Genomic DNA, 12,984 nt, shown 5'->3' with positions numbered 1-12,984 from the left:
CTGTACAATTTAGAAAAGCATGTAGAATTTGTATGGGTACCCTCCCACAGTGGTATAACTGGCAATGAGGTTGTGGACGAGGCGACTCGTCGGGACCATGACGATGATTTAACAGACTCTTTCAAAGTGCCTTTCACAGACTATTATACGCAGATAAAGATTCATCTCAAGAGAAGATGGAAAGAATATTGGAACTACAATACAGAGGTATTAAATAAAGGACAATGGTACTCAGAAATACAGAGAGATTTACCAATGATCCCGTGGTATAACAGCTTCAAATACATTAATAGGAAGTTCATAACGTGCATTAATCGCTTACGTGTAGGACACTGCTGTGTTCCAGCACATCTCAAGAGGAAGAAAATCATTCTTGATGATAATTGTACATATTGTTCAAAGGAAAATGCCGATATAAAGCATGTCTTGTTTGAATGCGAAACGTTTAACATCCAACGTTTATTACTTGCAAGTGTCATTAGTGATGTCGCAGACGAAAATTCATTAAGTGTTCCCCGCCGCCCTCAAGATTTACTATCTTATCGTGCTTTTTTCTTACCTGTGTTTAAATTTATTTCAAACACAGTTGAACAAATTTAATTACATAGAGTTAGTTGAAATATGTCCAATTGTATACAATAGTTTTGTATTAAGTTATTTAGTTTTAATATATTATACTTAATTTGGATATAATTACAATTTGTATTAACGTAATAGCTTAAGAATGTTTATGCTAATAATATATTTATTATTTATGGTATAAATGTAACATTTGCACGTTACCATTACATACTTTTAAGGACCTTATGTAATTCTATGATTCCGACTGAAGGACTCTGTATCCATGGTTATGAAATAAATTATTAAAAAAAAAAAAAACGTGACCACAGAACACAGGTACTCAAGAGGACATGACGTCTGATTAGTGACGTCCATTTGTGTTTTGACGGCTTCATATTTCAGAGAACTTATTTGTCGTTGAAATTAAAAAATGCATTAAAACAATTATCGTTTCTTGTGTACTTATTAATGAAAAGTGTTGTAATGGTTTAAAAATGTTGAATCAAACTTCGACTGAAGCACTGCTATCAGCAGCTTACGTTGAGAATTACTTGGATATCGTTGATAATCTTCCAAATGATTTGCAACGACATTTATCGCGTATGCGAGAATTAGATGTAACATACAGAGGTAAAACTCGTAATAAATTTAATAATCTGATGCTTTATGGGCTTATTTTATGATTCTTCTATCGTTTAAACTTGTATTCAGCAAGTAATTCAACAGCGTACCTGTTGTGTTGACATACTGTTTTGCACCAATAATAGACGCGTGATTTTATGTTCGCTGTTTACTCTAGATAGCCATGGACAAAAATAACTTATAACTTGCTATTTTTACTCGAATTCTTAATGTTAATAGCTTTTTGAAAACAATAATTATTTATTAGTTTGAATAAACAATATAATAATTTGACTCATGAATTACTTTTAAAGTAACAATATGTTATTAGAATGTCTGAGAGATGCAGAGGCACACCTAGAAGTATGTATTGGTCCCAATACAGAAGAAAGAAGGCGTGGTAGGGCAGCTCTGAGGTTACAAGCCGCCCTTGTTGCAGCACAAGAAATAGGAGATGAAAAACTGCAAGTTGTTCAACTTTTGCAGGACCTAATTGACAACAAACAAAGATGCCTAGATGCAGATCATAAAAAATTGGGTGAGTACCTAATTTACATTATAATCCTAATGAAATTTATTTAATGTATATGATATCCTTTCAAGAGATTTTACAAAAAAATTGTAAACTAATGTTTCTTGGTTACAGACATGACAATTTATTCATTAGTTTATCTGATCTGAAGCAATAGCTTTGGCAACAAGCATCCTCAGAAAATCAAAAATCATAATCTGGTCTTCATTATTTTAGTGTCATGTTTAGAAGTCAAAACAAATGGGGCTGTAAGAGAGGAGCCGACACAAAACACAGAGACCAGATCAATTGAGAAAGAAACTAACTCACTGCAGACACAGCAGCAGACTGTACCTCCACCACCACCTGAGCGGAATACTGAAAAAGATAAGGATAAGTCTGAAAAAGAGAAAGGAGGTATGATGTAACTATGTTTAAGTAAAAATACAGTCTTATAACTCAGTGGGGCCTGACTTTCTAATTCTGTTTCATTGCTTAATTATTCTTTGTACAGCCCTTTGAGACTCCAAATTAAAAAAAAAACCTAATTTAAAATTTATTGATAATATTTAGGTGAACGTTGGTCAAAGAGAGCTCGCCGGTCCCGTACAACAGCAGGTGCTGCTACTGATGGAGCTGACTCCAGCGAAAGAGATAGTGAGCGACACACTCACAGCACTCATAAGAAAGGTATAATGTAATTTTATTATTGAAATATAGATATGTATTCCTTTTTTTGACATTGGCTACACCAACTTACTACACATACTTTTCACAAGTATACATATAGGTATATCAAGCCAGCCAGTTTAAGAAACCAATTGTTCCATTATCAAGAACTAAAATCAAAATTAAATGTTAGTAGTAGTATCATAAAACAAATTTGTGAAGAAATTTTCAGTAATTTAAAAAATATAAATATTTGATAAAACTATTTTTAAACAGATTGAAGTTATGTATTTAATTTAAATTTAACCATAATGTATTGAGAGTGTCCATGGGCGGCGGTATCACTTAACATCAGGTGAGCCTCCTGCCCGTTTGCCCCCCGTTCTATAAAAAAAAAATGTAAATACATAACTTCAATCCGATTAGAAATTGTTTTATTAAATGTGTAAAAGTTATGTCAATAAAATATAAATATCTAAAAAATAACCTTCTTTAGGTATAGGCAAGAAGAAAAAACGTAAAGCACGTCAAGCAGCTCAGCGTTCTGAGACACCACCTGAAGAAACCGACGCCATAGACCCTGATGAGCCTCGGTACTGTCTGTGTGATCAGATATCCTTTGGAGAAATGATTCTTTGTGACAATGACTTATGTCCTATTGAGTGGTTCCATTTCTCGTGTGTGTCCCTCACAACAAAACCAAAAGGCAAGTGGTTCTGCCCAAAATGCCGAGGAGACAGGCCAAACATCATGAAGCCCAAGGGACAATTTCTAAAGGAGCTTGAAAGGTATAATCGAGAGAAAGAAGAAAAAGCATAGCATACACTGTTTGGTTAGTGAGGTTGTGATATTGTATGAAGAGCACAGTTACGTTTGTAAGATGTTTCAATGCATAAATAAACTATGGGTTTTTACCGTGACAGAACATGCTGTTTTAAAAGAGATTTTCATTAATGATTTATGAGCAATAAGTAATTAAATTTTTCAACAATAATTATTGTAATTTTCTTAAACCAAGGATATTTGTAAAATATTTTGATTCCCAAATTTCTTAATGTAAAGCCTTATGAAACATTAGCTTGTAAAAAATATTTTGCTACTTAAACCTACGCGGCCTTATAATACGTGGGCTAAGCACTGTTCTTGTTACCATGGTTGCCATGTTTTTACATGGAATAACGAAACAATGGTAACAAACACGTTACTATGTTTAGTCCATATTTTATAATACTGCAAATGATTTATGTTGATGAAAATAACTAATTCTCAGTAAGTCTTAAGATGTATAAAAAAGTATTTCAGAATAATATACAACTATAATAATTGTTTAGACTAAAGGCAGCTGGCTAATTATTTCAGTGCAATGATACTTAATAAGAGCATAATAATATAAATTGTTTATTTACTTTATTAAAATTCAATTCTTATAACTCATTCCTAAGTGTACCTGAGCCTACAACAGATCAGATTCAATATTATTTTATATGAATGGTAAATGTTGACAATTAATTTCAAATTATTAATATACTCTAATTTTGACATAAAATGTTTAATACAGTATAATGTTCAAATCTAGCTGATCCAATCTGATTTTTGATTTACAATCAAAGCACAAAATATAGTATTTAATATTAGAAATCTTCCCAATGAATTTGATAATGATGTATATAAGTGGTGAATCAACGTAAATGTGGTAATGTGATTCTATTAAGTGCTCTTTGGAAATTTGCTGTGTCAATGAAGTACAGCGTTTGCGCATTTATGATAAAAATTCAAGCCCAATGTTATGTTATTGACTCCAAACGTAATTAAATGATATGACATAGAGCAATATGTATAGAATATTCCTATAATTAGATAATGAACAGATTAATTTTGTCATTTTAATATAAGATTTAATTTATACATATACTTTGTTTCAATTACCACCATTTTTTTTTTAACATGAATGTGTTATTGGGTTTCTTATTTATCATATCATCTTCTTTTAGTGCCTCTCCATTACTGGAGGTTGGCCGTTAGTATCTTGAAGCGTGTCTTGTCCTGTGCCAGATGCAGCAACTCCTCACTTGCAATACCCGGCCACTCCCTAACGTTGCAAAGCCATGATTTGATCATATCATATGGGGGAATATTTACACAAAAATCATTTTAAGGTGTGTCCTTTAGGATTTAAAAGTACATGTTTAATGCCTTTTAAAATAAAAAACATTATATTGAATTGTTTTTATTGAGTATACAATCCGACTAATAACCATGCAGATTATACATAATGTAAATAATAGAAAATTCAAGTCTAAAATGTTCTATAGAGAGTCTATTATGCTAACAATAAAAATCATTGAAGGCTGATGAAGAACATAAATTTATAAAATATTGTAATGGCTTTTATATTTCCGACTAGATTTTACTATTTACTTAAATATTGCAAGTTGTCTCAATATTATAAAGAAAAAATGTTTGATAGTGATTTGTTATAAATTAATTTGTCTATGTTAATGGCACATTGCACAACGCACGGCACGGAGAAGGCAAAACGAAGAATGCATGGTTTGATGAATTTAAATCATCTTATTTACAATGTGTATAAATCAAAGAAAAGTGTGAAGAGTCTAATATGAACTTTAAAGAGGTTATTTATTTTATTACTTTGAAACAAATTTTCAAGTGAGCAACACTGTTTTATAGCGAAGCCATTTGTCAGAATTCAGCACGTTCCTTTTTTAATGTCAATGTCATATGTACTCCTCAAAATGTTTTCTAAAAATCTATCATATTATTTTTAAACCGTGATCGTGCTTAACTTTTTTTTTATGTTAAGAATATAAACAACGTATTTTTTTATATCAATATACGTTGTTTAGTTAAAAAATATTTCTCGTTTTGCATTCTCATATTATAAATTCATAAAAACTAAGATCACACAATATTTTGCACCAAACTAAAACTCGCTTAGATTCATATAATAAATGCCGCTACGCAAAAAGCAATGATTAATAGAAGTTAATTAAAATCCTATAGATATACTTTTTACTAAAACAAAAAAAGGCAAGACTTTTTAAAACGCTAAGTACAATTATAACGACCCTACATAGAAACTTTATAAATGTACACATGATAATTCCAACTCATAGTCTTATCTTTATTTATTTAATTAGTGAAGTAATTATATGTCATGAAAATATTCCACATAATTTTTCATTTTAAAGAAAATAAAGGAAAACGATATATAGAATACTTAAGTTTAGAATTATCTGAGTAGAGCCGTTTATAAGTAATTTGTGACGGTATATGACACAATTTGAACACAACGCTAATACATTATATTACATTCTAATGATTAAATACGATAATCTTTTATTTACAACATGTTTTCCATAAACGTTTATGCATAAAGTAAACTTATAAAATTATATTTTTAATACAATGTGACTGCAATACATTAATTATACTTAGTATATATAACACATATACTATTATTTATTTAGGCCCGTGTTCTATGTAAAACGTCAGGGGCATTCAATGTAAAACATAGACTAAACGATTTCTCGCATAAGTATTGCGTCAACGTAAACGATGGATGGCATCGCGTGTCTGTGATTGGCTAGTTGTTTCTAAATTGGACTATCAAACGGGTTGGAGACTATATTCTATAGAAAATTCTTATAGAACTTAATTTTTATGACATTTGCAATAATCTATATAGGTAATAGGTATTTAATGTAAATTACATTATAACATCATAGGATCTCATTTTTTAAAATCGATATTTAATAATAATTAAAACAATTAGATTGCTGACGTACAGAACATGTTTTTTTATGTATGTGTGTGTAGGAGAGTGTTTCTTGTGTTTTTTGTATAAAACTTTAAAATTAGTAAATATATATTACTAGTTTTATACCCAAACTCCATGTGGGTTCTTATTTGTGGGGGCGGCGTTCTCAAGCTGTCTCGGAGACCCAATAATCCTTCTAGCGCTGCCTGCTTTGCACATGCCTGGAAATCGATCGCAGTTTTACTTGAATATTTACTTAAAATAGACATTTTTTCTGTAACTAAAATATATGTAGATTGAGCCTTACAATAAAAAAATACGAAACGTGCAAGTGTAAAATATTATTAAGAGAAGTAGATCAATTAAAGTAACCAGTACCAAAGTGTAAATTTTAATTGTATATTATAAAATAATAATATAAACTAGTGGCGCTACAACCCTCTGTAGTCTTGAACTCTCTACGATCATTTATGCATCAGATAATTTTATTTAAATAAATATTTACAGACACAAATAATATCCGTTAGTGAATTGTTATAGTAGGCAAGGCAATTAACGTATATTCAAAGCAAATAAATTCACAAAAATTCAAATTTTAATAAATTTTGGAAGCTAGTAGGCGCCATCTTTGAATGCTCGCTATATGCCTACTATGGAATTGTGCAATTCCTCCTCCCTTACCGTCTAACGGATGCCGAAGCTCGTCCACACTACCAGTAAGACTCTGAAGATTAGCTTCCTTCATTTCCTGAACTAGCCGTTCCACCTGACGCTTCTTCTCCATTATGGCTGTTTCGAGTACACCCACCTTAATTGAATATTATAAAATGTTACACGGCTTCGATAAAACTCGAATATTTGAATTTGACAATTAAAAAAAGAGTTTAACAATTTCTCCTTATAACCTTCTTAAATTTTATCCAACTTTTTGCAACTTATTTTCCGTATTTACGTACTTAACAATAAAGTAAAGTTATTAGTTATTACATAACTGAAAAATAAATAAAAAGTTTTTACCTCTCGTTTCAGATTTTCAGCGGTTAAGTGGTTGATCTCTGTGGCATGTTTTGCTTGTTGTATCTGCGTTTGAAGTCCATCCATTTCTGCCAACATTGTCCTTTCCAAAGCTTGTCTGGACAGTTAATTTCATTAATCTTATTTTATTTATTCTTAAGTAAACAACAATATAGATACAAACATAGAAAATATAACATTAAAAAGTCGCAGAAAATGCATGTACATCAATTCTGGAATCTATATGCTTAAATCTTTTGAACTGATTTTAATGTCATTATTTTATTATTGATATATATATATGTATTATGTTTTTATTATAAAACAATTCTTGTCGCTTTTACGCTTAAACAATTGAAATTTTAAAACTATGTTTCGAGTGTAGTTTTAATAAATCTATTAAAAATTAACTACAATAAAAAATATCTATTTCCAACGTTTATCTATAACATTTCTTACCGATTCTCTTGTTGACGGCCATTTAGAAGTCTTTGTTCAGTATGTATTTCTTCCATGACTTTTCGTATCTTGTTCTTACATTGTAAAAGTTCTGTCTCACAATTGGCTAGTTTAGATCGAACCAGTACAATCTCTGATTTTAAAGTCTTCTCATTTTGTTTCGCTATTTCGCTTTCCTCCTCAACATAGTTTAATGCTTGTACCTGAAATTTGAAAAAAAAAATTGAAAATACAATCCACAATTACGAAACCAAGAGCAATTGCTTTGTTGAAAATCGCCAATATGTTCAGCCCAAAAGAAGCGTTGCGTCGATTCGATATTTTTTTATTAGTTAGGAAGCGGTCAAATATTACATAGCGAATTTTGGAGGGGTGGGGGGGGGTGTTCTTTTGTAAAACGTGTTATTGTTAATATTATTTTCGACTTTCCAGTACTTTACACCTTTAGGTATAGAGTCATTAGGTGGTCACGAAACGCTTTACTATACTTGGTTATAGTACTGTAGTTGGGTACAGAAAAACGTTACGGCGCGTTACACGAGGGGGGGTGGGTGTTCAATAATCTCCAAAAATTGTGTGACGTAATACTTGAAAGCGTCGATTTTGACACAGATTAATTAATCCACAAAATAGAATCGAATTATTACAATAAATTGTATAAGATGTTTATACCTGTTCTGTGCTAATTCTAAGTTGACTGTCAGCTGAGTTAATTTGTTGTTGTAAGAGTTCCACTTGTCTTTCCTGCTCTCTGCCTTTGTTTTCCCAGTAGCCTATCTCTGCATCATACTAAAAATATTCATATTAATTTAAAGGATAACTATAGTATATTTAATAATATGTACTTCATTCATCTACTTCAGGTTTACCCAATAAAACACATTTCTTGATCATAACAACTATTTACTTCATAAAAAGGTACTTTCACTTTTGTGTGAACACAATTTGATATAAAAAGATAGATACAAAAAGTGTAATAATACAAGTAAGTGATTGAATAAAATCTATCTTTTAATGCTATCTATACCAGTCTACACTGAATCAATACTAAAACCTTAAAATTTAAATGTGTTCGTTACCTTTATATACTAAAAGTAATGAAATTATATGGTATGTCAATACCGTTTGGTTATAATTATGTATATATAATTATAAGCCTAGTTGTATAGATTTCTTTGATATGTCTTGCCATGGAAAGGAGCGTACCAATTCTTAAAAGACCCGCAACGCACTTGCGGAGCCCACTGGCAATGTGACGTTATGTGGCGTTATTATATCAAAAAATGCATAAAAATGAGGCGTTCCATAGCGAAATGTTGGTTATAAAACAGATGTCAAATGCGTTTAAAAAAAAATTCTAAGACACAAAGTTTTCACTAGTTCTCCTCGAATGTAATTATCAAATGTTTATAATACATACTTTTATCAAATCAACTTGCTGGCTGGAAAGTTTGTCCCTCTGATAATTTACAAGCGACACCAGCTCTCTATATTGAGTGTTATAGCTGACTGCCTCTGGATTCCGTTCTTCATCAGGTTCATTTACGGGTGACATATGTGAGCGAGGTCTCGAGCGGCTGGGAGATTTCCGAACTCCTTGAGGTGGAGGGGGAGATCTGTATGGTGGTGGGGGATCCCTGAATGAAAGATTTTTATCTTTTTCATGCAATACATCTAGTGGATAATTTAGATTGGCTCTTATTTAAATATGTTAAAGCAATTCCAACATAGCTCACATTACAAAGCACAACTCAAATCAAGCAATACATAATACCACCTTGCTAACTAGGGTTTTAAATAGAAATCATAACTTACTCATTTTTAAATAAATAATTGTAGGGCAGGCAATTAAAAAAAAAAATAACAAAACAAAAGCTACGAGTAATTTTACAAACTTATTACATCCTTTTGTTTTCTTACCTATAAGGAGGAACATCTTTAGATACTGGACTATCATCTGGAGTCTTACTTTGTTGTATACCCCTTACAACACCCACCGGATTACTTGGTGATGTATTAACATTGTTAAATCCAGTTGAGTTTGGCCTATTTGGTGAATTCTGCTTATCTTGTACATTGGGATTTAGTGTTGTTTGACTGTAAACAAGATTAGATTTGTGATAGACAGATGTGCTTTCAAATATTTTGAATTTGAGACAAAATCTCACTCTTTTTATGAATGTACTTCCAACTGAATAATCTTAGTTAATTTACAAAGAGAACAGATAACTTAATAAAAAATGCAGAAAACTTTTAAACAAAAATTTCTCATAATTCTTTCAGTTATTAACCTACTAAGGGACAATAAATCAAAATATTTAGAGATGAGCACCACCAGGTTTGCCTTAACTGACATTTAGCAGGCCAATTGATGCTAATGCCGCTAATCAACGTTAATGCGCCAGATGCCTTAATTAATGAATTATAAATAGACATTTATTAAAGGATTTAATGGCCTGTTATAAAAAATCCCCGACCCCGTTTCTTCTGCGTATCAATGTTCCAACTGAGCAACATTGATTGCTATGCAGACGACAGCACCGTGGTTACTCTTTACGGGCTGTGCTGGTATTTCTTGGGCAGTTTTCGATCAGTACCGGAACAAGCTTGTGTCTGAATTCAACTATTTTATGTGGAGTCTCATACTGGGGTCTCAAATCTTAACTAAATCTAGTCCAATTTTGACACCAAGAAGACACTAGCTTACGTGTTTTCCGCCGCACACAACCAGTATGTGGAATCAGCTGCCACTATTCATGATAAGAGATACCAATACCTTTTGCTTGCAACACACTTGCAAGATTTCTGGCAGTGTGAGTGTCCATGGGTGACTGTATCACTTAACATCAGATGATGTCTTCTGTACTATAAAACAAAAACAGTGAGTAGCTTTTTTAAACTAACCCATTTCCATTTGGTGATTTTATATTGCTATTAGGTGGTAAAAATTTTTGGTTATCGCTGCTATCAGATCTTCTTAGAATGAACTGTATATCGTTGGAATATTCACCCCATTTCATTAGAATCTGAAATTAGTAACATAAGTCAGTTAATCAAAGTTGATTAAATGAAAAAGAAGGACAGACATGTTGTCAGATATTTAAAATTTTAGGCTCATTTAGCATGGTGATTCATCTCAGTATATTGTATTTTAGATACGTTACAAAGACATTTGAGTATATCTTACCTTAAGAGGATATTCTTGTGGAGCTAAGAGTCTCTCATTATTCCTCCATCGTTCGATCAATGTGAATCTACCCACTTTTCCAGTAGCATGAGCCAATGCAAAGACTACATCCTGTTAAATTGCATTTAAGTGTTATTCTCTCATTTCATAGTATCATTATTAATATAAATATGAAGTTTTAACTGCACTATCTTGTAATTATAGGGATTCTATACTAACACCCTAATTTAAAGAACTAGTGAGTCGAATTGAATTGTTTTATCTGTGCTAAATAGTCAAATTATCAAGTATGGCACTGAGTAACAACACACTAGAATCGATCTAACACGGAACAAAATTAACGATAATATGACGCCTTCAGTACAGCTCCCTAACCCTCAGTACTACTCCCTCGCCCTCGGAAGCGTTTACAGAATATCATTTAATGATTTTTGGTACGAAAAAGATCCTTAATTTTCATTTAATGATTTAAAGACTATACCTGACAAGTGGTAGTCTCAGTTACTCCACAAACAATCCTTTGTATCCCCTCGACCCAGACCTTCAGCTCCATTAATTTGGGACAGCTTACAAAGCCAAAAACCCAACCGGCATAAGGCTCCTCAACTCAATACATTTCAGTTTAAAAAATATATTTACAATTGAAGCTTCTTATTTTCTCTCTCATAAAATCAGCAGTGAGCCATACATAGCTGATAAATTTCACAATCTGTATAACACAAACATTCCAAAAAGAGAAAATTGAAAAACACAACTACTGTCAGTGTCAACTGTAGTAAATGACAATTGACAGATTGAGATTATTTAAGATAAAACATACGTAATATAGCCTTTGGATAAAACTTTGAAGTATAGATAAAATAATTATATCAAAACGCAGGGTATTTTTTTAGAAAAATAAATTAGTTTTAACAAGGAGAGACCATAAACATTTGAAAATTTAGGTTTTCTAAATTTAATATAACTGTCAATTTCCAACTAATTATTTCAACAATTATTTGAAAAATATAACTCTATTGTATTAGAAAACATAAAGGAGCTAGGTTTACCACACAATGGCTCAAGAAGATGATGAGGAGGTACCTAATTAAATTGTTATTGGATTTACGAATTTAAAAAAAAGGGTGCGTGTACTTATGTACGCGCGTAAGAAGTTATACTTCTTTGGCATTATTAAAAATATAAAATAATTAATCAAATAATTAATTACAATTAAATAATCAAAGACTGGAAAAGGAGTCATTATAGTCAATAAAGTTCAGTTTACATTTGAAAAATTAAATAAATAAATATTTATTATTATTCTCTTACATTCAGTGTAACATAAATTCTATTAGTATTAGAATGTTGTTTTTAAATTATGTCAAATGCCGTAGCATCTTCCGTGGGCAACTTCATTCTGTTAATTTTGTGTCACGGTGTGCGCGCATCGTTTCGCACTCTCATAAATTTTTCATAACGCGCCGAAAGAAGTATAACTTCAAAAAAATAATTAAAATTAGCATCTGTTTCCTTATATATAATTTCCCAATATTCAATCTTCAATCCCCCCCCCCCCCCCAGGCGGCTTTCCCGCCAATTAAAAATTATTATCGTCATTGAGATTTTAATATCATAATATAATCAATTAAACATTATGCTAAATATTTTTTACAGGATCTAGTTTTTAACGTTGAAGAAGTGCAAAAACTAGTAAGAGATAACATCGAATTATGTTTAGGGGGGAACGTTTACAGTCATTCTCGGGCACCTCAGTGGATAACTGTAATCACAGAAAAAACTTTGGCGAGATTAACAAAGCTAAATAAGCCTTTTAAATACATAAGTAAGTGACCGATAAACCTAATTTGTGCACTACTCTCTCCTAACTAAAACGTAATAAGCAAACGTTTTAAAAATATTTTTTTATTAGTGAGAATGACGGTCACCCAGAAGAATGGGTGTGGTCTGCATACGGCAGCAGCATATTTTTGGGACACCGCAACAGACGGAACGTGTACTGTGCGCTGGGAAAACAAGTACATGTACTGTATTGTTAATATTTGGGGACTTGCGTTACAATAATAATACGACTTTGACTTACGAATTTTCGTTTTATTATTAGACAGAAAAAAATATTGATGAAACTGCCTTCTAGACATTTAAGGTAAAAATTTCTCAAAAACAAAAATAAATCAAAATCTT

The 12,984-nt window shown here is 31.6% G+C and overlaps 3 protein-coding genes across 4 annotated transcripts; 2 read left to right on the top strand and 1 right to left on the bottom strand.

The window, feature by feature from the left end:
* Positions 1-919: 919 nt before the first annotated feature.
* On the top strand, positions 920-4,269 carry LOC125051584 (inhibitor of growth protein 1). The gene is made up of 5 exons (XM_047652002.1): positions 920-1,191; positions 1,514-1,720; positions 1,931-2,110; positions 2,267-2,383; positions 2,859-4,269. Exons 1-5 carry the CDS (start codon positions 1,056-1,058, stop codon positions 3,179-3,181), a joined length of 963 nt encoding a protein of 320 aa, XP_047507958.1. The 5' UTR covers positions 920-1,055; the 3' UTR covers positions 3,182-4,269.
* A 1,581-nt stretch (positions 4,270-5,850) lies between these two features.
* Positions 5,851-11,558, bottom strand: LOC125051583 (ras association domain-containing protein 8). Of its 2 annotated transcripts, none has more exons than XM_047652000.1 (10): positions 11,282-11,558; positions 10,801-10,911; positions 10,518-10,639; positions 9,534-9,710; positions 9,034-9,250; positions 8,286-8,402; positions 7,614-7,816; positions 7,158-7,272; positions 6,822-6,948; positions 5,851-6,361 (listed from the first exon to the last, which is right to left on the bottom strand). In XM_047652000.1, the coding sequence occupies exons 1-10, from the start codon at positions 11,351-11,353 to the stop codon at positions 6,261-6,263; spliced, it is 1,362 nt and encodes a 453-aa protein (XP_047507956.1). In that variant the 5' UTR covers positions 11,354-11,558; the 3' UTR covers positions 5,851-6,260. The 2 variants fall into 2 exon arrangements, with proteins under 2 accessions (XP_047507956.1, XP_047507957.1); XM_047652001.1 differs by having other exon boundaries at positions 9,034-9,229.
* Positions 11,559-11,695: 137 nt separating this feature from the next.
* On the top strand, positions 11,696-12,883 carry LOC125051585 (dynein light chain Tctex-type 1-like). Its single transcript, XM_047652003.1, has 3 exons — positions 11,696-11,879; positions 12,457-12,625; positions 12,713-12,883. Exons 1-3 carry the CDS (start codon positions 11,856-11,858, stop codon positions 12,862-12,864), a joined length of 345 nt encoding a protein of 114 aa, XP_047507959.1. The 5' UTR covers positions 11,696-11,855; the 3' UTR covers positions 12,865-12,883.
* Positions 12,884-12,984: the final 101 nt, after the last annotated feature.

This window comes from Pieris napi, chromosome 8 (assembly GCF_905475465.1).
Source record: "Pieris napi chromosome 8, ilPieNapi1.2, whole genome shotgun sequence".
NCBI lineage: Eukaryota > Metazoa > Arthropoda > Insecta > Lepidoptera > Pieridae > Pieris > Pieris napi.
The sequence above is the reverse complement of the archived record's forward strand: the minus strand, read 5'-3'. Positions and strand labels throughout refer to the sequence as shown.

What these genes read in the sequence shown, in the direction of transcription:
- LOC125051584 (XM_047652002.1), top strand. Translation starts at nt 1,056, where the DNA reads ATGTTGAATCAAACTTCGACTGAAGCACTGCTATCAGCAGCTTACGTT. An exon ending in ATTAGATGTAACATACAGAG is followed by an intron (nt 1,192 to 1,513) that starts GTAAAACTCGTA and finishes ATATGTTATTAG; the next exon opens with AATGTCTGAGAGATGCAGAG. An exon ending in TGCAGATCATAAAAAATTGG is followed by an intron (nt 1,721 to 1,930) that starts GTGAGTACCTAA and finishes TCATTATTTTAG; the next exon opens with TGTCATGTTTAGAAGTCAAA.
- LOC125051583 (XM_047652000.1), bottom strand. Translation starts at nt 11,353, where the DNA reads ATGGAGCTGAAGGTCTGGGTCGAGGGGATACAAAGGATTGTTTGTGGA. An exon ending in AGCAAGTTGATTTGATAAAA is followed by an intron (nt 8,403 to 9,033) that starts GTATGTATTATA and finishes GAATATTTTTAG; the next exon opens with TATGATGCAGAGATAGGCTA. An exon ending in TTAGAATTAGCACAGAACAG is followed by an intron (nt 7,817 to 8,285) that starts GTATAAACATCT and finishes TTCAAATTTCAG; the next exon opens with GTACAAGCATTAAACTATGT.
- LOC125051585 (XM_047652003.1), top strand. Translation starts at nt 11,856, where the DNA reads ATGGCTCAAGAAGATGATGAGGAG. An exon ending in CTCAAGAAGATGATGAGGAG is followed by an intron (nt 11,880 to 12,456) that starts GTACCTAATTAA and finishes TATTTTTTACAG; the next exon opens with GATCTAGTTTTTAACGTTGA. An exon ending in TAAGCCTTTTAAATACATAA is followed by an intron (nt 12,626 to 12,712) that starts GTAAGTGACCGA and finishes TTTTTTTATTAG; the next exon opens with TGAGAATGACGGTCACCCAG.